This window comes from Somniosus microcephalus, chromosome 14 (assembly GCF_052327205.1).
Source record: "Somniosus microcephalus isolate GS21.2 chromosome 14, FLI_Smic_1.0, whole genome shotgun sequence".
Lineage (NCBI taxonomy): Eukaryota > Metazoa > Chordata > Chondrichthyes > Squaliformes > Somniosidae > Somniosus > Somniosus microcephalus.
In genome coordinates, this window is record NC_141000.1 from 234,096 (window position 1) to 256,531 (window position 22,436).

The window sequence follows — 22,436 nt, forward strand, 5'->3', positions numbered from 1 at the left end:
TTAAATTAATGTACGCAAGACAATCTTTAAGGAGCTCTCCATCAAGTTCAGCACAGTGATGATCTTGGTAAGAATGCAAACCACAGAAGGCAAGAAAGCACTGCTTCAAACCCCAGCCCCGGTCTCTTGATGCTAATCTCTTCCTGGTGTAGCAGCAAGAACAGACTGAACTGCGTCAGATTTTTATATTCAGAGTGAATATTGACACTGCGGTGCCAATAAGTTAAAGAAGTTTCTTCTAAATTCCCTATTTGATTTCTTGGTGACTATCTTATATCGATGGCCTCTTGTTTTGCTCTTCCACACAAGTGGAATCATTCTCTCTGTATCCACTCTACCAAAATCTTTCATAATTTTAAAGACCTCTATTAGGTCACCCCTCAGCCTTCGCTTTTCTGTTGAAAAGAGACCCAGCCTGTTCATCCTTTCCTGATAGGTATAACCTTGCAGTTCTGGTATCACGCTTTCAAATCTTTTTTGCACCCTCTCCATGCCTCTATATCCTTGTTATAATATGGCGACCAGAACTGTACGCAGTACTCTAAGTGTGGTCTAACCAAGGTTCGATACAGGTTGAGCATAACTTCCCTACTTTTCAATTATATTCCTCTAGAAATAAAACCTAGTGCTTGGTTTGCTTTTTTTTTTAAATGGCCTTATTAACCTGCGTCGCAACTTTAATAATTTGTGTATTTGTACTCCCCGATCCCTTTGCTCCTCTACCCCATTTAGATTCTTATTTCCAAGTAATATGTGGCCTCCTTTTTCGTACCAAAATGTAATGCCTCACACTTTGCAATGTGCAGCCCGCCTTCCTGTATCCCACCCTGCGCTGACCGGCTGTAACAGTTTGAAGGTGCGCGTGATGACATCGTAGGTTCATCGCCAAAGTACAGGGATGGCTTTGCCAGTGTTGTCCACACCTCAACAACAAATTTAAAAAAAACATAGGGGAAAAATTTGGTTGCTTTGTACCTCCCGTTGGCGCTAACAGCGCGCAAAGCAACTAGCACCCGGGCGTGGTGCTGCCAACGCTTCCCGCAAAATTCAGCGGGGGGTTAGCGGCGGTGGTAACCGTTAGCGCCCTGCAGCGCTGCGCCGCCGGCGATGACATCATCGCTGTGCACAGCGCCCCAGCTGCAATCTTCAGTATCGCCCCGACTTACCACTGGATGCTATGTCCGACGGGGTCAGGGGGGCCTACCTGTGGCCGGGGCGGCGTTAATTAAAGGCAAGGTGCCGGGCGGCCATTTTTGTTGCTGGCCGCCTGCTGTTGCCGTCCCCGGTCTCCTCAGCAGCCCTCCCCATGGGGTGCTGGCTGCGCTCCGTGAGCCCGGCACTTCTCGAGTGCCAGGCTTGTTTGTCGGCACTCCAATCCCTGGTGGCCCAGCTGGGCCCCGGGTCGTGCTGCGCTAGGCCCCTCCCCTTTAAGAAGGGGAGGAAGGCCTGCAGTACCGTGGCGCTGTGGCACGTAGCGCCACGATATTCCCTCGCAGCGCCCCAAGAGGGAGGCGGGGCACTTCCGATGAATTTCGGCCACAGGGGCGCTAATTTTTTCCCCCATATTGTCCTGGTCCTGGCCTCAAAACATCCCGTTGGTTTATTTTCATAGGATCGCTGGATTCACGGCACATGCCTTATGGGATTCGACAGCCGACGACCTTAGAAAAGCATGCTTCAACTTTGCTGTCCCTAGTTTGCAAGCTTTCAGGTACACTTGGAAAAGGGACGCATTGCAAGGCTCCTGTTTGTGTTTGTATTTGACTGGGAGAGATAAAGGCCTCGAATGCCTTTGAATGCTGCGTTTGGATTTACATTGTTCTATTTCTAGTACAGTGTCAAATTTCCTGTTCATGCTTGAAGATGCAGCGGCTGATTTTGGACTTAGTGGGTGCGGCTGGTAGCGGGTGTGGGGAAGGACAGGCAGAGCATCCAGCTGAGTCGGAAAGTGCTGTACCTCCCTGAGCTCGGGCTCAGAAGTGGTCCAGCCCCAACTTGTAATACTGTGTCCAATGATGGTCATTGTATTACGAGAAGGACCTCCAGCCTTGGAGAGGGTGCAGCGAAGGCAATGAAAGGGCTGAGATCCCGCTCTAGGCACTAGCACGTCATGCTGCCAGTGTACGGGGGGGGGGGGGGGGGCGGGGGAGAAACTTCCCTGGGTTTCCCGCTGTCCCCTCATTTAAATGTGACAACACTCCTGGGAATGCAGAGGTTGGGATTTCCTGGCGCAACCTCTTGAGGTGGCTCCTGCCCTTCCTGTTGGTGGCAGAGTTTGACACGGGTGTTTTTCTGCTGTGTCTTTGTGCTGAGAGAAGGTAGCAGACGGTTAATGTTCAGAGGGCAGGAAGGACAGTCTGTGTCAGGGTGAAGGGCTTTGAACGGTTGGTTCCAGCAGTACAGCTCAAACCAAACCAAAGAGAATAAATAAACGCTCGATCCCAAGAATGCAACCGATGGTGCAGACCCAGCAAACCAAAACTAGAAAATGGACAAACCAGGACAAACGCCCATCGGAAACTCAGTCGGGGCATGTTCAAAGCTGTTTCTGAAGGCTGTGCGCCTGCAAGAGCTTCTTTGCTCCTACTTTTAAAGACACACAGCACTCACACGGCAACAAATCCACAACTCATTGGAATTCCTGGAGCAGCAAAGGGCAAGGTCCCACCGTACCACAAATCAATGCTGAAATAAAGCTTGCATCATGAACAAGCCTCCTTCACGCAGCCCCATCTTCAAACTCAAGGCTCCCGCGCATCAGCCCAGTTTTCCACTCACTCTGTACTTGGCAACGGAATTTCTACCGTTAAATTGACAGCTGGGATTAGGCGCTGGAATTATGAGGCGAGGCTGGGAATGCTTACACTGGAGCAGAACACTCATGGGTGACCTTACAGAAGGATTCAGGATCCTAAAGGGTATGGGCAAGATAGACATCAATACATTTAACAGTCAGCAATTCTACAAGAGGACAGAGCCTCAAACTTAGTCCCTTAGAGGGACAGTGAAAAGATAGTTTAGATTGAATTACTTTACACAGAGGATGGTGATTGTGTGGAATGGGCAGTCGAGGGAGGTGGTGTATCAACAAGTGCAAGAGTGAAAGATCTGATAGAGGGGTGTGAGCAGCATTTATTTCTGTAACCTCCTCCAGCCCTACAACCCTCTGAGATCTCTGCGCTCCTCCAATTCCGGGCTCTTGAGCATCCCTGATTCTCAGCACTCCACCACTGGCGGCCGTGCCTTCAACTGCCTAGGCCCAAAGCTCTGGAATTCCCTCCCTAAATCTCTCTACCTCTCTCTCCTCTTATAAGGCGCTCCTTAAAACCTACCTCTTTGATCACCAGTTCTAATATCTCTGTTTGTGGCTCGGTGTCAAATTCTGTTTGATAACACTCCTGTGAAGTGCCTTGGGACGTTTTACTACATTAAGGCACGATATAAAAGGTGCTATATAAATGCAGGTTGTTGCTGTCTAAGGTCAATGAATATTTAACTATGCTTTGCTGGTGTAGCTTTTTGGCTGCAGGGACACACTTTGCTTCACGTCCCTCCCAATCTGCCAATTAAAAAATATGTTTATACCGACAGCGCCCCTAAGTCACAGCGTTCGAGATTAGTAGCAGCAGTAATAGAGGATTCACTAGGTAGAGGCCCTGACACAATCTTATGCAGTTCAGATCAAGGGACCCGGATAAAGAAAGCTAAGAGGGAGTGTGAGGAAAGAGTTCCAAAAAACATCAAAAGGAACAGTAAGGTATTTTACAAATAGATCAGTAAAATGAGAATTGTTAAAAGTGAGATGGGGCTCCTGAGAGGGTTATCAATTTGTAGATGATGATCAAAAAATGGCAGAGTTATTTAATAAGTATTTTGCATCAGTCTTTACTAAAGAGAAGGATATCGGAGAGGAGGTGAATCCTGAAGGGGTTGAAAGTGAGATAAACGATATGAGGGATAAAAGGAAAATTTTAGATAAGTCAGTTAAGTTAGGGGAAGACAAAGCACCAGGGCCTGATGGGATATATCCTAGGATCCTAAGGAAGATAAGGCAGGAAATTGAAGAGGCCCTAGACATGATATTTCAGGGCTCTATTGAATGTGGATGTGAGCCAGAGGATTGGTGAGTGGCCAATGTAGTATCCATCTTTAAAAAGGGAGATAGAGCTCATCTGAGTAATTACAGACTAGTTAGTTTAACATCTGTGGTAGGGAAAATTTTAGTCTTTAATTCAGGATGAAATTACCACTTATCTAGACAAAGAGAAAATTGTTAGAAGTAGCCAACACTGCTTTCAAAAGGGACAATCATGCTTGGCAAACCTTACAGAATTCTTTGAGGAGGTAACAGACATGGTTGACTGGGGAATTGCAGTAGATGTGGTGTACATGGACTTTAGGAAAACCTTTGATAAGGTACCACATCAGAGGTTACTACAGTAGATTAAATGATATGGAATTAGGGGGATGATAGCAAACTGGATTAAAAATTGGTTAGAAGAGAAAAGAGAGAGTAAGAGTCAAGAACAGTTTTCAGAGTGGTTGGAACTGGGTAGTGGTGTCCCACGGGGTTCAGTTCTGGGGCTACTTCTGTTCACTACATACATAAATGATTTGGATAAAGGCTTAGAGGGACTGTTAAAATGTGCAGATGATACCAAAATAAGAATTATAGTTAATTCTTCAAAAGACCAAAGGACCCTGCAAAGGGATAAGTAAGTGTGGAATGGGCTAGAAAGTGGTAGATGGAATTCAATGCAAGAGTGAGGTGATGAATTTTATAAATAAATAACAACAGCAATTATACTCTGAATGGAAGTAGGCTCGATTCTGTGGAAAAGCAGGTTTGTGGGTACAGGTTCACAGGACATTAAAGGCAGGTTGATAAGGCCATTTAAAAAAAAAAGCTAATAGAATTCTAGGTTTTATCTCAAGAGGTATAGAATATAAAAACCAAGCGGTAATGATAAGCCTATATAAAACTTTAATAAGACCTCAGTTAGAGTACTATGACTGTATTGGGCTCCCCACTATAGGAAGGATATTGAGTCTTTAGAGAGGGTACAACACAGATTCACTAGGATGCTGCCTGGCAGGAGGAAATACAAAGACAAAGATAGACTTGATAATCGGGACTGTTTTCATTGGAACGACGCAGATTACAGAGCAATATAACAGAAGATTTTAAATGATGCAAGGATAGGTCAGGGTAAACGAAGCAGACTGTTTTTAGTAGTTGAGGAGTCAAGAACGAGGGGCCATAGATACAAGATTAAATGTAAGAGATGTAGAACAGAGGGTAGGAGAAACTTCTGCACACAGAGAGTTGTGATTGAGGCAAAAGCTATGTCAACATTCAAGGTGAGATTGGATAGGTGGGTGAAGGAAATGGGGGGTAAATGTGATTAGATCTATTTGGTCACATGGAGGTTAAACACTGAGATGGACTGGTTGGGCCAAGTGACCTGTTTCTCTGTTATAACTTCTACATATTTCTAAATTCATACAATGGGGATTACTAAGCGCGCCAGCGCAGTCTGCAGGTTAACTCACGTAACAAGACGATTTCCTCACCAGTTTAGGCGGTGAACTTCTAAAATTCTGTTTTACACCACAGGAATAGCGTAGACCACGATTACCGTATCGCAAAAATGGGCTGTTAAAGTCACCCAAGAACTTGAAATACCTGCTCCTCATGAAGCACGACCTGGTCATGTAGCGGGTGACTCAGTGGAGCCACGGTCACAAACGGCTGCCAGATCCCGCCAGCATTCCGGGGGAAGATGTCATACAGATCCACGTAGTGTATGGTACTGCCAGGCACACTCGCCGTGTAGAGAGAGACCGGATTGCACGTAGTCACGTAAACGGTGTCTTTGGCTTCACCTGTATGAGATCAATGGTCGTGTCAGTGGACGCGATCTACAAATTCATCAAACTTAGCAGCTGCAAGCTTTATGTTCCGCTGCACGTTTAATGTGTCCTGGCTCCTTTCTTCCTGTTGCTGGAAATAAGGGAATGCATTTCAAACTCCGACTTGTTCTGCCTCCTTCCGGCCCGTCCCGTCCCGTCTCCAAGTCACAGATGGGGTTGTGAGCCTGTCTCGACTCTCTCTGTACTACTCGCTGGCCTGGTGGTTGCAGACTCTCCCCCAGCCCAGCCCCATTTATAAAGCAGCTTGGCTGGAGCAGTGGCTGTGCTGCTCCACATGAAATGTATTAATTGAGCTATCTATTTCACATTTAGTCGATAGTTGGTGACAGAATCCCAGTATTAGTGAATGGACCGTTCCCAGATTAACGCAGAACATTCATTAACTATATGTGATGTCAGCTTGGTGTCAGCTGTGGCTCAGTGGGCAGCACTCTCGTCTCAGAGTCAGAAGGTTGTGGGTTCCAGTCCCACTCCAGAGACTTGAACACAAAAATCTAGGCTGACACTGCAGTGCAGAAATGAGGGAGTGCTGCACTGTCAGAAGTGCCATCTTTCAGATGAGGTGTTAAACCGAGGCCCCATCTGCCCGCCCAGGTGGACATAAAAGATCCCATGCCACTATTTCAAAGAAGAGCAGGGGAGTTCTCCCTGGTGTCCTGGCCAATATCCATCCCTCAACCAACATCACTGAAACAGATTATTTGGTCATTATCACATTGCTGTTTGTGGAACTTGCTGTGTGCAAATTGGCTGCCACGTTTCCTATATTACAACAGTGACTACACTTCAAACTGGCTGTAAAGCACTTTGGGATTTCCTGAGGTCAGGAAAGGTAAATGCAAGTTCTTTCTTTAATACATCTCATTGTTTTATTCTTGGGTTCCCTCTCCCTACCCTTGCTCTCCTGGAGGCTGTGACTAGTGCAGGGGTTTGGGTCCATGCGCACCTGGCGTCCTCATTGTCCACTTTCCCTGGTGAGGCCAAACCATGGGTGCCAGCGGGATAGTTGCCCATGAGTGGATGTCACAGATGGCGCTCTGTCCCCACCGACAGAGTGGCCTTTCACACCGCGGGGGCTGCGGGGTAATAATTAGCAGCAGAAACCATGCTTGACCTTCATCCCCTCGGCAATACCGAGGTCAGTTTAGTGCCCAAGAGCTGCCTGTACAGAGCGGGAATGGAGTCTGGCACCTTCCTGGACCCTGTGGCCCAGTACTACACTGTGCAATGCATTGATCCACTGAGTTCGAAGGAGAGGGTGTTTAGATAGCCTTCGTCAGTATAACCTGGCTTTTGCTGTGTTGACTAGTTATTGCTGGCAGTGATCCATGTCTTAACATACTTTCCACTGCTGACGTTAACCAACAGATTGAAACATTCAATGACCGCCCAGCTGTGCTCTGTCACTATTTGTGCCAGAAATATGACAAAAGCCGATGGTGAAGAAATGGTGGAAATCTCCTCCCCGCTCTCCAAATAGGCTTTGTTTCTCAACTCTTAAAATCTTTACTGAATTAATTCCACCCAAACGCACGTCGAGGTCCTGTTCAAATGAGGGTTGGATTCAGCTGAATCAGAGAACAATTGGCCATTTAGAATTGCGAAAGAAAGGATTTGGGGAATGTGAATAAGCCACTTGGTTCTTTGGCTCTGATCGCAGTCCTACCAACCTGCCTCCTGTGGACCAGCCGTGCCTCAGTGGTAGCACTCCCGCCTCTCAGTCAGGAGGTTGTGGGTTCAAGTCTCACTCCAGAGACTTGAGCACATAGACCAGGCTGACACTCCAGTGCAGTGCTGAGGCAGTACTACACTGTCGGAGGTTGTGTCTTTCGGATGAGACATTAAACTGAGGCACTACAATGAACTGCAAGGGAGCGGTAAACACTCTGGGTTGAATGTTCACTTTTACTACCGGGCGCAAAACAGGCATTAGCGGATCGGCCGCCCGTTTTACACCCTCTCGGGTGGTTGTAAAGGATCCCACAGTACGATTTTGAAGAGGAGCAGGGGCGTTCTCCCCAGTGTCCAGGACAATATTTTTCCCTCAATCAACATTACTAAAACAGATTATCTGGTCATTATCACATTGCAGTTTATGGGAGCTTGCTGTGTGTAAATTGGCTGCTGTATTTCCTACATTACAACAGTGACTATATTTCAAAAGTACTTCATTGGCTGGAAAGCGCTTTGAGACAGCCTTAGGTTATGAAACGCAAATGCAAGTCTTTCTTTCTAACCATCTCCCCCAATCCCTTCTCTCTTTAGAAACACTTCAGCCGCCTTGTGAATCTATTCACTCCAATAGCATTTCCTGCTAACTGACTCCATAAGTCTCGGATTCGGTGCACCCTGGACTTCCCTTCTTGCTCCTAACTTGCGAATTATAATGTGTCCACCGGGGAACAATCTGCATGCTTCAACTTCTTCAATCCCTTCAATCTTAGATTTTGACATAAAGAAAAAGCACCTGCAACCTCCGAATTCACAAAGAAATCTGAAAAGCAATGACAAGAGTCATCGTGGGTCAGGGCTGGCTCGGAGAAGCCTGATGAGGAAATGCCTGTGGCTGAGAGGGCGTTACCTTTGACTGTGGCAATGTCACAAACGATATTAACTTCATTCAGGGGAATTCTCCAGTGGGCTTGTTCCTCTGTGAAGGTGAGCCCCCTCGACTCATGCCGTTCTAGGGGATATCCCTGAACCTTCAGGTACACGGGACCCTAGTAACAGAAGAAAAATGGTTAAATCACATTCAGTGCTAAATACAACACTTGCGATTTGACGTTGCATCCAATAATAAAATGTCAAATAGATGTCCTTTCCTTTAGGGGCACATTAAAAATACCAACTGCATCTGGTTAATTAATAAGTTATTTCTATACCTGACACAATTTAAGAGACAGAAAGCAGAGAGTAGTGGTGAACAGTTGTTTATCCAAATGGAGGGAAGTATACAGTGGTGTTCCCCAGGGGTCAGTATAAGGACCACCGTTCTTTTTGATATATATTAATGACCTGGACTTGGACATAGGGGTTGACGTAAGAAAACTACTCGGCACTTGGTCTAAGCATTAAACAAAGCTTTAATTAACTGTTTTACAACATGGAGGTCTAGTTGTGTCCTTCACTAGTTCCTGTTAAGAATGTCCTGCGCAAGCTGGGCCCGTGCCCGAATATTTATACTCTCCCTGGACAGCGCCACCCGCAGGCCGCTCAGTATCATTTCGTAAGTCTTTCTTTCATGAATGACTGATTCATGTCAGGGGTCATAATTTCAAAGTCTGCAGATGAAACAAAACTCAGAACAGTGAGGAGGATAGTAACAGAATTCAGGAGGACAGAGACTGGTGAAATGGGCAGATACATGGCAGATGAAATTTAATGCAGAGAATTGTGAAGTGAACCATTTTGGTCAGAAGAATGTGGAGGCAATATAAGTTGAGAAAGCTGCTAAAAAAAACATACAGGATCCTTGGCGTTATAAATAGAGGCAGGAACAGAATGGATCCTGAATTATACTTCAACATATTCCTGAAGGTGCTGGCAATATGGCTTATTCATCAATTTAATCAAGGCAGGAATTCAAAACCACTAGACATCATATGATCTGATATGTCTGCCTGTAAAAAACACACAATTTAAATGTACACGTAATCACAAAATGATGACACTCTGATATAGTTTGAAGAAGTTATTAACACAAATTATAACAAGGCTGAGGGGGAGATACCAAGTTGAATTCTCATTTTCAATGTTGTCTGTTGCCAACAGAGAAAAGATATGGTTATAGTTATGAAGGAAGGTCGAAAAATGGGCCTTTTTCTCAATGGAGCAGAGAGGGGATCTGAGGAGGGACCAAATAGAGGGCTTTGAAAAAAAGATCTTGCATTTATAAAGCGCTTTTCATGACCTCAGGACGTCCCAAAGCACTTTACAACCAATGAAGTACTTTGAAGTGTAATCACTGTTGTAATGTAGGAAACGCGGCAGCCAATTTGTGCACAGCAAACTCCTACAAACAATAATGTGATAATGACCAGATCATCTGATTTAGTGGTGTTGGTTGAGGGATAAATATTGGCCAGGACACCGGGGAGAACTCCCCTGCTCTTTTTCGAATATGGGATCTCTTACACCTGAGGGGGCCTCGGTTTTACGTCTCATCCGAAAGACGGCACCTCTGACAGTGCAGCATTCCCTCAGTACTGCACTGGGAGGGTCAGCCTGGATTTTTGTGCTCAAGTCTCTGGAGTGGGACTTGAACCCACAGCCTTCTGACTCAGAGGTGAAGGTACTACCAATTTAGCTGACACCTAAAATTATGAAAGGATATGATGTTGAACTTCTGCAAGACAGTGAGGCCACAGTTGGATTATTGTGTGCAGTTCTGGGCAGCCCATTATAGGAAAAATATTAGAGCCATGGAAAGGAGATAGTGAAGATTCAGTAGAAGGAAAGTGATTACAGTTATGAAGAAAGGCTTGACTGGGGCTTTTTCTCTGGAACAAATAATATTAAGGAGGGTCTAATAGAGCTTTTTAAACATTGGAGGATTTTGAGAGGGTAGGTAGTGAAAGCTTGTTTCCACTGGTTGGTGAATCAGTAATGAGGGGACGTAGGCTGTGGATCATCACTAGAAGAGTGAAGGGGGAAAGTTAGAAGAAATGTTTTCACACAGAGGGTTAATAGAACAGGGAATGCTTTACCTCAAGGGAACTATGAGGTAGAGACTAGAATGTGATTGAAAAGGTCTTTGGATAAGTATTTGAAAAGGAAGAATGTAAAAGAATAGGGGGCAAGCACCAGGGAATGGGATTAAGAGGGGACAGATTGGATTCCACTCCTCTCTCCACCTGTGAAATCAACATTCGCTGAGGCAGTGAAGAGGAAAAAGAGGCAGCAATCCGTAATGGCAGGTCACTGCTCCAAGTCAGTCATACCCAGATTTCCTGGGGTATACCCCATGAGCAGTACTGGGCTAACGCCTGCACATCGAAACAGGAGGAGGCCGTTCAGCACCTCAAGCCTGTTCCGCCATTCAACTAGATCATGGTTGATCTAAATTTTAACTCCATCTACCCGCCTTAGTTCCGTAACCCTTAACTAACAAAAATCTATCAACCTCAGTTTTGACAATTTCAAATGACCCCCATCCTCAACAGCTTTCTGAGGGAGAGTTCCAGATTTCCACTGCCCTTTGTGTGAAGAAGTGCTTCCTGACATCATCCCTAAATGGCCCAGCTCTACTTTTAAGGTTCTGCCCCCTTGTTCTGGACTCTCCCGCCAGGGGAAATAGTTTTTCTCTATCGACCCTATCAACTCCTTCAATCATCTTAAACACCTCAATTACATCACCCCTTGATCTGAAGTGGATGTGGGCCTAATGATAGTATTTTGATGAGGCAGGTCAAGGCATTCCTCCCAGGATGATCTATGGGCCTACTGCCTCCTGCTCTCCAGGTCCCTACGTGGGCCACCAGGTGCTCTCCAGGAGGCCTCAGGCCGGCAGCGACTGTTCCAGTTTCCTCCACGGTTTTTAGGTGCTAGATCCAGCTCAGGAGCAGGCCTGCACCAGGAGTGTGCTCAGGCCAAATGGCAGGATCGTGCTTCCCTACAGATGCAGCTCATAGAAGAAAATCAACTCCAGTGGATCTACACCAAGAGCTAGTACGGGCTCATGCCTGATGGTCTGAAAGGCCCCCTTCTCTGCTGTAACCTCTATGATTCTATGAGTAGTGAAACAAAAATCCAAGAAAGAAAAACTAATTCACTTAAATTTAGAAGTACCCAGTTGCTGTGGTCCTGAGAACAGTAATTTATTCAAATATCAAACAAAATGTCACATTCTCAAATCACAGGTTAATAAGGCCAAAAGTGCAAATTCCAGAGGAATAGAATTGAAAAGCAGAGACGTTTTGTTAAACGTGTAAAGAACCGTGGTTACACCACACCTACATGAAGTCTGACATGACAAGATTTCAGTGTGTTTTAGGTTTTGTATTGAGAGCACAAATCTTATAAAGACGCATAAATGTACACATTCTCATGTTGTACAGGAAGAGTGAATGGATCAAACCTTTATGTTTGTCTGCCGCGACTCTGTAGGGCAAAGACGTTTCCAGTGAGTGCTTTCTGGTTGGCTGAAAGTCCAGTGGCTGGTTAATTTACACTCCGGCAAAGGCAACCTGTCAAATATTTACAAATTAGTACATTGTAACTTCACAACATACCAAAACCTACTTGACCTTGTCCTCACCAATCTACCTGTCGCAGATGCATCTGTCCATGACAGTATTAGTAGCAGCGACCACCGCATAGTCATTGTGGAGACGAAGTCCCGTCTTCACACTGAGGACACCCTCCATCATGTTGTGTGGCACTACCACCGTGCTAAATGGGATAGATTCAAAACAGGTCTAGCAGCTCAAAACTGGGCATCCACGAGGCGCTGTGGGCCATCAGCAGAAGCAGAATTGTATTCCACCACAATCTGTAAATGGCCTGGCATATCCCTCACTCTACCAATACCATTAAGACAGGAGACCAACCCTGGTTCAATAAGGAGTGTAGAAGAGCATGCCGGGAGCAGCACCAGGCGTACCTAAAAATGAGGTGCCAACCTGGGGAAGCTGCAACACAGGATGACATACATGCTAAAAAGTGGAAGCAGCATGCTATAGACAGGGCTAAGTGATCCCACAATCAACGGATCAGATCAAAGCTCTGCAGTCCTGCCACATCCAGTCGTGAATGGTGGTGGACCATTAAACAACAAATGGGAGGAGGTGGCTCCATGAATATCCCCATCCTCAATGATGGTGGAGCCCAGCACATGAGTGCAAAAGACAAGGCTGAAGCGTTTGCAACCATCTTCAGCCAGAAGTGCCGAGTGGATGATCCATATCGGCCTCTTCCTGAGGTCCCCACCATCACAGAGGCCTGTCTTCAGCCAATTCGATTCACTCCATGTGATATCAAGAAATGGCTGAGTGCACTGGAAACAGCAAAGGCTCTGGGCCCCAACGACATCCCGGCTATTGTGCTGAAGACTTGTGCTCCAGAACTAGCCGTGCCTCTAGCCAAGCTGTTCCAGTACAGCTACAACACTGGCAGCTATCCGACAATGTGGAAAACTGCCCAGGTATGTCCTGTCCACAAAAAGCAGGACAAATCCAATCCGGCCAATTACTGCCCCATCAGTCTACTCTCAATCATCAGCAAAGTGATGAAAGGTGTCATCGACAGTGCTCTCAAGTGGCACTTACTCACCAATAACCTGCTCACTGATGCCCAGTTTGGGTTCAACCAAGACCACTCGGCTCCCGACCTCATTACAGCCTTGGTCCAAAATGGACAAAGGAGCTGAATTCCAGAGGTGAGGTGAGAGTGACTGCCCTTGACATCAAGGCAGCATTTGACTGAGTCTGGCATCAAGGAGCCCTAGTAAAACTGAAGTCAATGGGAATCAGGGGTAAAACTCTCCACTGGCTGGTCATACCTAGCACAAAGGAAGATGGTTGATGTGATTGAAGGTCAATCATCACAGACCCAGGACATCGCTGCAGGAATTCCTCAGGGCAGTGTCCTAGGTCCAACCATCTTCAGCTGCTTCATCAATGACCTTCCCTCCAACATAAGGTCAGAAATGGGGATGTTCGCTGATGACTGCACAGTGTTCAGTGCCATTCACAACTCCTCAGATAATGAAGCAGTCCATGCCCGCATGCAACAAGACCTGGACGACGTTCAGGCTTGGGCTAATAAGTGGCAGGAAACATTCGCACCACAGAAGTGCCAGGTAATGACTATCTCCAACAAGCGAGAGTCTAACCACCTCCCCTTGACATTCAATGGTATTACCATCGCCGAGTCCCCCACCATCAACACCCCCCTCCTACTGACAGGGTCTTACTGACCCTCCCATCGACAGGCTCTCACTGACCCCCCCCCACCATCGACAGGCTCTCAGTAACCCCCCCCCCCCCATCGACAGGCTCTCAGTGACCCCCTCCCACATCGACAGGCTCTCACTGACACACCCCCCCCCACATCGACAGGCTCTCACTGACCGCCCCCCCCTCCCAATCGACAGGCTCTCACTGACCGCGGCCCCCCCCCCCCATCGACAGGCTCTCACTGACCCCCCCCCCCCAATCGACAGGCTCTCACTGACCGCCCCCCCCCTATCGACAGGCTCTCACTGACCCCCCCCATCGACAGGCTCTCACTGACCACCCCCCCCCATCGACAGGCTCTCACTGACCGTCCCCTCCCCCCCCCCCAATCGACAGGCTCTCACTAACCCCCCCCCATCAACAGGCTCTCACTGACCTCCCCCCCCCATCGACAGGCTCTCACTGACCCCCCCCCCCATCGACAGGCTCTCACTGACCCCCCCCATATTGATGGACTGTTGTCGTTTGAAATTCCAAATTGTGAATGGAAGCAGCATAAACTCAGCATGAAGTGCTGCAGATAACCTGCAGGTGGCACTATACTGCCAGAAACAAACTCAACTCAACGCCCAGAACCGAGCTGCTCTGGGACCTCGAGCATTTCACTTAGAATAATAACCATTTTTTTGCCAGTTTTTAAACCTCAGCTCACTTATTTACAGAAATCCGTATTACATCAAGGATTACAAAAAAATATTGAATAAAAGAGGAGCTCTACTCAACCTTTGAGTGAATTTCCCTCCACGTAATATGGGCAAATGACTTACAGCTATATTGCCTACAAATCTGTCCCATCACATGACCTCCCTCCTTGCACCATGGCCAAAGTCAGTGAGTTTTCGCCCCCAGTACAGAGCCTTGGTGGGTGGGACCAGAGGTCAGAGATGAGGCTATAACTAACTTGGGGTCCAGACCTTGCAGAATTTTTTCCTCGCAGCATGCTGTTCAAGCTATCTGCACAGGGTATCTCACACAGGTACACGTACTGAACAGATTGATTCAGAAATGTATTTTATTTCACTTTTTTGCTGCTTTCACTAATAGCAGATGGACACTGTCCATTATTTGACAGTGATAAAGGGGTCAGTTTAATCCTTTCAAACGGGGTGCTGACCCCCCCAGCTCATCTTTGTGCCGACCAAGCTAACACACCTGTCAGCGTAAAGAATGCGGTCTTTCACGTGCATCTCTCTAAAAATGTATTTGTTTTGAACCGTTCAAATGAACGCACGTTTTTCACATTTACACCTTCCCCTCACTCACAGGTGTACACACAGACACATATACACCTTCCCCTCACTCACAGGTGTACACGGACATTTACACCTTCCCCTCGCTCACAGGTGTACACACAGACACATATACACCTTCCCCTCACTCACAGGTGTACACGGACATTTACACCTTCCCCTCGCTCACAGGTGTACACACAGACACATATACACCTTCCCCTCACCCACAGGTGTACACGGACATATACACCTTCCCCTCACTCACAGGTGTACACACAGACACATATACACCTTCCCCTCACTCACAGGTGTACACACGGACATATACACCTTCCCCTCGCTCACAGGTGTACACACGGACATATACACCTTCCCCTCACCCACAGGTGTACACGGACATATACACCTTCCCCTCACTCACAGGTGTACACACAGACACATATACACCTTCCCCTCGCTCACAGGTGTACACACGGACATATACACCTTCCCCTCACTCACAGGTGTACACACAGACACATATACACCTTCCCCTCGCTCACAGGTGTACACACGGACATATACACCTTCCCCTCACCCACAGGTGTACACACGGACATATACACCTTCCCCTCACTCACAGGTGTACACACGGACATATACACCTTCCCCTCACTCACAGGTGTACACACAGACATATACACCTTCCCCTCGCTCACAGGTGTACACACGGACATATACACCTTCCCCTCGCTCACAGGTGTACACACGGACATATACACCTTCCCCTCGCTCACAGGTGTACACACGGACATATACACCTTCCCCTCGCTCACAGGTGTACACACGGACATATACACCTTCCCCTCGCTCACAGGTGTACACACACGGACATATACACCTTCCCCTCGCTCACAGGTGTACACACAGACATATACACCTTCCCCTCGCTCACAGGTGTACACACACGGACATATACCCCTTCCCCTCGCCCACAGGTGTACACACAGCACTGTCACGATCACTCTTTTTGTTTCACATGCTGCTGGTCTGTTGGGGACTTTTGAATTTTTGGTACGCTCAGCATCTCACTCTTTAAAATGGCTTGCACTTGCACAAGCCGAAAAATGCACTTATTCTTCATTCAAGGTCCAAGGGAGAGGAGTTGTGAAGCTTGGTGCGTGAATTGAGCTGGCCTCTGCATCGCATAGAACTGATGCATCATTTCACTCTTTAAAAACTGCAGGCAATCTTCCCGAAGTACATGCCCGTTCAGACTAGGAGCTACAGCAGAGGCCAACCAGCTCTGCCAAACTGCAAACACTTGACAGAGCAATTACTGCACAAAGCTGCTTTAAAGACATGCTCCCAAGCCGCACGCTAACATTAACTCCCACTGTGGCTATAGATCTTGTTGAAAGCCCTTTAACTCTGGCAGGGCAATTCTCTCCCTGACACACGGTAACAACAGTGGATACATACCACTAATAGCCAGGACTGATTTATCAATCTTTTGTTTTGATAGAACACAAATAGTGGACTGGAATTTCTGGAATACTTTCGTTATATTCACACAGACCTGCATGCATTTACATCCTGGATTCTGCATTCCACCTCTGACGTGTGCGGAACATGGTAGAATGGTCAAAGCACACACTCTCTTGAGCCAAATTAAATTCCTACCTTTGGTACGAACTGAGGGTGGGGCAAAAGTACATTGTGCTGATGCCATGCAAGGTCAGGGAGGTAGTTGAACAAGCCATGTAATTTACTGGAAGTAATGCCACCAGAATAGGATTGCCCTCCAGGTTAGTAACTTGGTGTTGTAAGATTTGACAAGTTCGAATCACGTGTGCACACTTGTTTGTGTGTGTGTGTGCGTGCATGCGTGCGTGTGTGTGCGCGTGTGTCCTTGCTTTTTATAGGCGCAGGGATCTGTGTGGGGAGATGTTCAGCTCTAAATAACAACTTGCTGAGAAACCTCTCGTTTTCCAGGACTGAGCCATGTTTTGTTGTGAATTATAATGAATTGTCTATTATAGTTCTATTATTGAATAAGTGTCCCAATGCCAAGAGAAGAATCCTTTGATATTGCCTGTCCACCAAGGGTCTTCACCAGTCAGTATGTGAAAGCTACACATAGGCACCTCGAGGAATTACATAAGCAAACCCTATCTCAGTGGCTGTCTCACAAGTGCGTACTATTAAAGCTACGATAACTTGCACCAAATGTCAGTTTGGCACAGTATGTAGCACTCCCGAGTGAAGATCGTGGTTTCAAGCCCCTCCCCAGGATTTTAGACTTGAATGCAGCACTAAGGGAATACAGCAATGTCATCTTTCGAATGGGATAATAAACCAAGTCCCGGTCTGCCTGTTCAAGTGGATGTAAAAGATTCCATAGTGCTATTTGAAGTACAGCAGGGAGGTTCTCCTGGTGTCTCCTGATTGTTTATGCAGCATCTCACCTATACTGGACTATAATGACTACACTTCAAAAGTAATTTACTGAATGTAAAGCACTTTGAAAACATCCTGAGAAGCGGGAAGGTTCTTTTTAAATGCAAGTTGGGTGCAAACTGGGCGGCCCTAGAGAAAGATAAAGCCTGCCCAGTCCAAAAAAAAAATCATCTTTACTCGGCGGCAAGCCCACTGGTTGCATCATAGGCCTCAGGCCTCTGCAGTCAACAACACAAGGAGACAGCATGTCAGGCGCCCCATCATATTATCGAACCAAGAAGTTTAACACCACCGAATGCAGCAGAAACTAGATTATCTGGCTTTGCTCAATTCAGTAGTCAAGAGCTTCAAGTGTCAGGACACCAGATATTCAAGCTTGCCAGCCTCAATGGATATCCTAGGCAGCTGGTAGCAACTGGAGAGTATCCTACAACAAAATTTACCAAAGGAAAATAAACACAACTCTCTGTCATCCATTTCAAGAAAAATACTTGTTTCTTCTCTTGTTAATTGTAGCAGTGATAAAATTTGCACACTCGAACATACTTTAACTAAAACTCTGGACCACTCACTTAAGACATTCATACAGAAAGGTGAATAAGTTACACTGTTGCTGGTGGGACAGTTAACCCTTTGCGGATTGCAGCAGAATTTCTGCACCAGAATAGAAAATATTAATTACAGTTTTTAGGCTCCAGAAAGTGCTGTGCATTAAAAGTGTCCAGCATTTCTGACGTTTTTCTAGATGATAGAAAAAATGTCCGAAAATTGCAATGTGTGATGGTTTAATAAATAGCTACTGAAACAAGGACAGACACACAAACCCAATGAAGAAACAAATATTTCCCTTTATTGTAGATGATTTGCAATATGCTCAAGTTAAATCGGTTACCAAACACTTCACTGAACGATCTAGGATCACTAAATGCAAGAGCTGGAAGCTCAATCCAAGTCTCCTCAGTGATCTATAACTGATTAGCAGCAGACGGTGAGTATCAGTAAATAATACAACATGGTGTTTTGAGTTCATTTAGAAATTAACATATTGAGCTTACTCCTTGGCCAACTGTACATTAGTAGGCTTGGCTCCTATTGGGATCCCATGCTTGTGCAGGGTATTGATGAGGATTTCACGCATTTCGCCATTGTAGGAATCAAAGTCAAACACGTTCCGAACCACATTTGCAAGTCCCTCAGTGGGGAATTTCTGCAGAGAAACATAGCACAAAAATAGAGTCCTGTAAAATTTCCACTGACACATTCATACATCACCCTGCGTGAGCTCTGAACTTTGAGCTGGTTTATATAGCAACTTCAACCATTTCCCGAGAAACAGATATGTATTATTTCTGAAAATTGGATGCACATTTTAATTATCTGCTCATTGGTTTCAGGTGAAACAATCAGTATTGAGATTAAAATTAGAAACATTTACCCATTACAGTATTAAGTGCTGTGTGCATGAAAATAGTGCTCAGTACAAACTGGGTCAATGGTAGCTTTGCCAATGGGAACTCTGTTCAGATGTAGTGCAGATAATATATCTTGGTAACATCATTCAGATTTTGACCGATTAAATAACTGCCCTAAAATTGCTGTAAGAATGGCGAATTAACGGCCCACATCACTCAGAAATGCAAAGTAGAAAGGCTTCTTTCAGAAAATAATTTGGGGGTACAGTATATGAGCAAGAATGTTTGCACATTTCACACACCTACCCTGCCAGTCACTCATTAACTTCTCAAGCTCCAGTACAGAAATTCCCAAACACAACTGGGTTACAATGTCCTCTTCTTCTGCTTGTTCTTTTCAATTCTTTTCTTACTTTTCCTTTCTGTCTCTTTTCTCTCTCTCTCTTAATCCGACCTTTCTTTCTCGCTCTATATCTAATTTGACTCTAATTCACCCGATTTCCTTCTGCCTCATTCACTCTGTTTCTTTCTCTATCCTTTTCTTTCATTGGTTAAGGAGATAGACCACTGGGCACATCATTCATGAGGTCCCAGATGAGACACTGACACCATTATCAATTCGCATTTCCAGCCATTTGTGGCACAAATATGAAGGGTGAGGAACACAGTTCAATTCACGTCGCTCATCACTGATTCCGTGGGTGCAAAGCACAGGAAAATGGAATGGGCAGCAATGTTCACAGGACCCAAAAGAAGCCCATATTTTCCAGCAGCGGCTGATATTCCTCCTCTGCTTAGGAACATAGGAACAGGGGTCACCCATTCAGCCCCTCGAGCCTGTTCCGCCATTCAATTAGATCATGGCTGATCTGTATCGACCCACCATTGCTCCATCGCCTTTGATACCCCTGCCTAACAAAAATCTATCAAACTCAGTTTTGAAAGCTCCAACTGACCCCAGCCTCAACAGCCTTTCAGGGGAGAGAGTTCTTACTGATGTGCGGTGCCCAACAAGAGAAAGTCTAACCACTGTCCTTGACATTCAACGGGATGACCATTGCCAAATCTCACACCATCAGCATTCCTGGGGGGTCACCATTGACCAGAAACTTAACTGGGCCAGCCACATAAATACAGTGGCTACAAGAGTAGGTCAGAGGCTCGGTATTCTGTCTCACATCCTGACTCCCCAAAGCCTTTCCACCATCTACAAGGCACAAGTCCAGAGTGTGATGGAATACTCTCCACTTGCCTGGATGAATGCAGCTCCAACAATACAAGAAGCTCGACACCATCCCATGAACAAATAAAAAAAAATGAACACAGTACTCCAGATGGTGTTTATACAACTGAAGCATATGTAATCTTTGTAATCCAGTTCCCTTGAGGGAAAAGCCAACATTCCATTAGCCTTTTTGATTGCTTTCTGTGCCTGTCTGTCAGCTTTTAATGATTTTGGAACTTGAACTCCCAAATCTCTCTGCAGTTCCTAGTTTCTCACCATTTAGAAAATATTCCAATTTATCTTTCTTGGATCCAAAGTGGATGACCTCACACGTCCACATTGTACTCCATTTGCCACAGTTTTGCCCACTCACTTAATCAGTCTCTGTCCCTTTGCAACTTACTGTCCCTCCTAATGCAGTGTCATCTGCTTCCAGGGACCATATGACCTATGGAAATGGCCTGCATCTGGATGTACAGGCAGGTTCGGGTCAGTTAAGGTGAAGTATACATTGAGTGCACGCTACCTGCCTGGTGCTCAGGTGCAGGAGACACAGAAAAATCAGCCTCTTCATGTCAGACTGGGGCAAGGTGTTAAGCCAACTCCTGCAGGAGTCTGTGCTTGACTGCCTATTATTTCTAATCTACATAAATGACCTAGACATCGAAGGCAAGTTTAAGCAGATCAAATTTGCTACTGTCAGCAAAATAGTGAGAGCAGAAGAGACAGAGGATGCAGCTGAAGACCAGCAAAAGCATTTACAATTGGACAAACATCACATGAAGTTTAACACGGAGAAATGAACACTGCTCATTGGTCAATAAAATATGCATTGTAAAATTACAATAATTGCAATTGACTAACATGTAGACAGTAGATGTAAACAGGGACCTGGGAGTAACAGCGGACTTGTCACTTTCAATGTCGAGATAACATAGAAAATAAATTAAACAACCAATAGAATGTTGGGGTACATAACCAAAAGGAGGAGTACAAGTTGAGTACAGGAGTTTAATAAAGTACCACATAATAGACTTGTTAGCAAAATGGAAGCCCATGGGATTAAAGGGTCAATGGCTACGTGGAAATGAAATTGGCTAAGAGACAGAAAGCAGTGAACAGTTGTTTTTCAGACTGGAGGGAACTATACAGTGGTGTTCCCAGGGGTCAGTATTGGGATCACTGCTCTTTTTGATATATAATAACCTGGACTTGGGTATACAGAGCATCATTTCAAAGTTTGCGGATGACACAAATGTAGTAAACAATGAGGAGGATATAGGCAGACTGGTAAAATGGGCAGGCACATGGCAGATGAATATTAACGCAGAGAAGTGTCAAGTGATTCACTTTGAAAGGAAGAATGAGGAGAGGCAATATGAACTAAACGGTACAAATTTAAAGGGGGCGAAGGAACAGAGAGACTTGGAGGTGTATGTACACAAGTCTTTGACGGTGGTAGGACAAGTTGAGAAGGCGGTTAAAAAAGCATAGGACAGCCTTGGCTTTATTAATAGAGACATAGGGCTGGATTTTGTCAATGGGGACGTGATGGAGGCGGGACTCCCACTTTTTGGGTTGTAGTCCCGCCTCCATCGATTTTTGGGCAACCCACGTGATTTTCCCTTGATTAACCTTGTTGAGCCCACCCAGCGGGCTCAGCAGGCCAATTAAGGGACACCCGGTTACAGGTGACATCAGGGATTGACATTTCATCTGTCAAGAGCTTTTGACAGATGAAATATCAGCGTTTGACAGCTCTGTGAAGCTGTCAAACACTGACAATCTGACTTCTAACTTGAGTCCTTCTCCACAAACTCAGTTAGAAATCTCTCCAGAATAGAAAGCAGAATGCTGCAACTTTTGACAGCTTGCGGCCATTCTGCTTTCTGTGCCGGTGAGATGAGGGACTCCCGAGACCTGAAGGAAGGAAGCCTGCATTAGTAAGTAAAGGTAAGTAAAACATATTTAAACACTTTACACACACCAAACACACTTACCTCTGCACTCATGCACCCATCACACTCACCTGAACACCGGACATCGCGAACCCTCCAAGCCCTTCAGCCCGACAGTCCGCCTCGCTAACTTGGCGTGGTTTGGAGCTGTCGGGCAGCCCACACTTTAGGGCTAAAAATAGGGATTAGGCCAAAAGCTGCCTGTTAACAGGCAGTTAATTGGCACTAATCCCCTTCCCGCCTCGGGGAGGCGGCTCCCAGCACAGGTCGGGTACCAGCCT

At 45.9% G+C, this 22,436-nt stretch overlaps 1 protein-coding gene across 1 annotated transcript in view; it reads right to left on the minus strand.

Moving 5' to 3' along the window:
* The window catches only part of vwa8 (von Willebrand factor A domain containing 8), a 458,807-nt gene that overhangs the window by 136,913 nt on the left and 299,458 nt on the right, over positions 1-22,436 (minus strand). The window contains exons 27-30 of the mRNA XM_086006090.1: positions 18,616-18,767; positions 12,011-12,119; positions 8,516-8,654; positions 5,687-5,886 (exon numbers count right to left, since the gene is read on the minus strand). Of these exons, the coding sequence (XP_085862216.1) occupies positions 5,687-5,886; positions 8,516-8,654; positions 12,011-12,119; positions 18,616-18,767 (600 nt within the window). The remainder of the gene's footprint in view (positions 1-5,686; positions 5,887-8,515; positions 8,655-12,010; positions 12,120-18,615; positions 18,768-22,436) is intronic.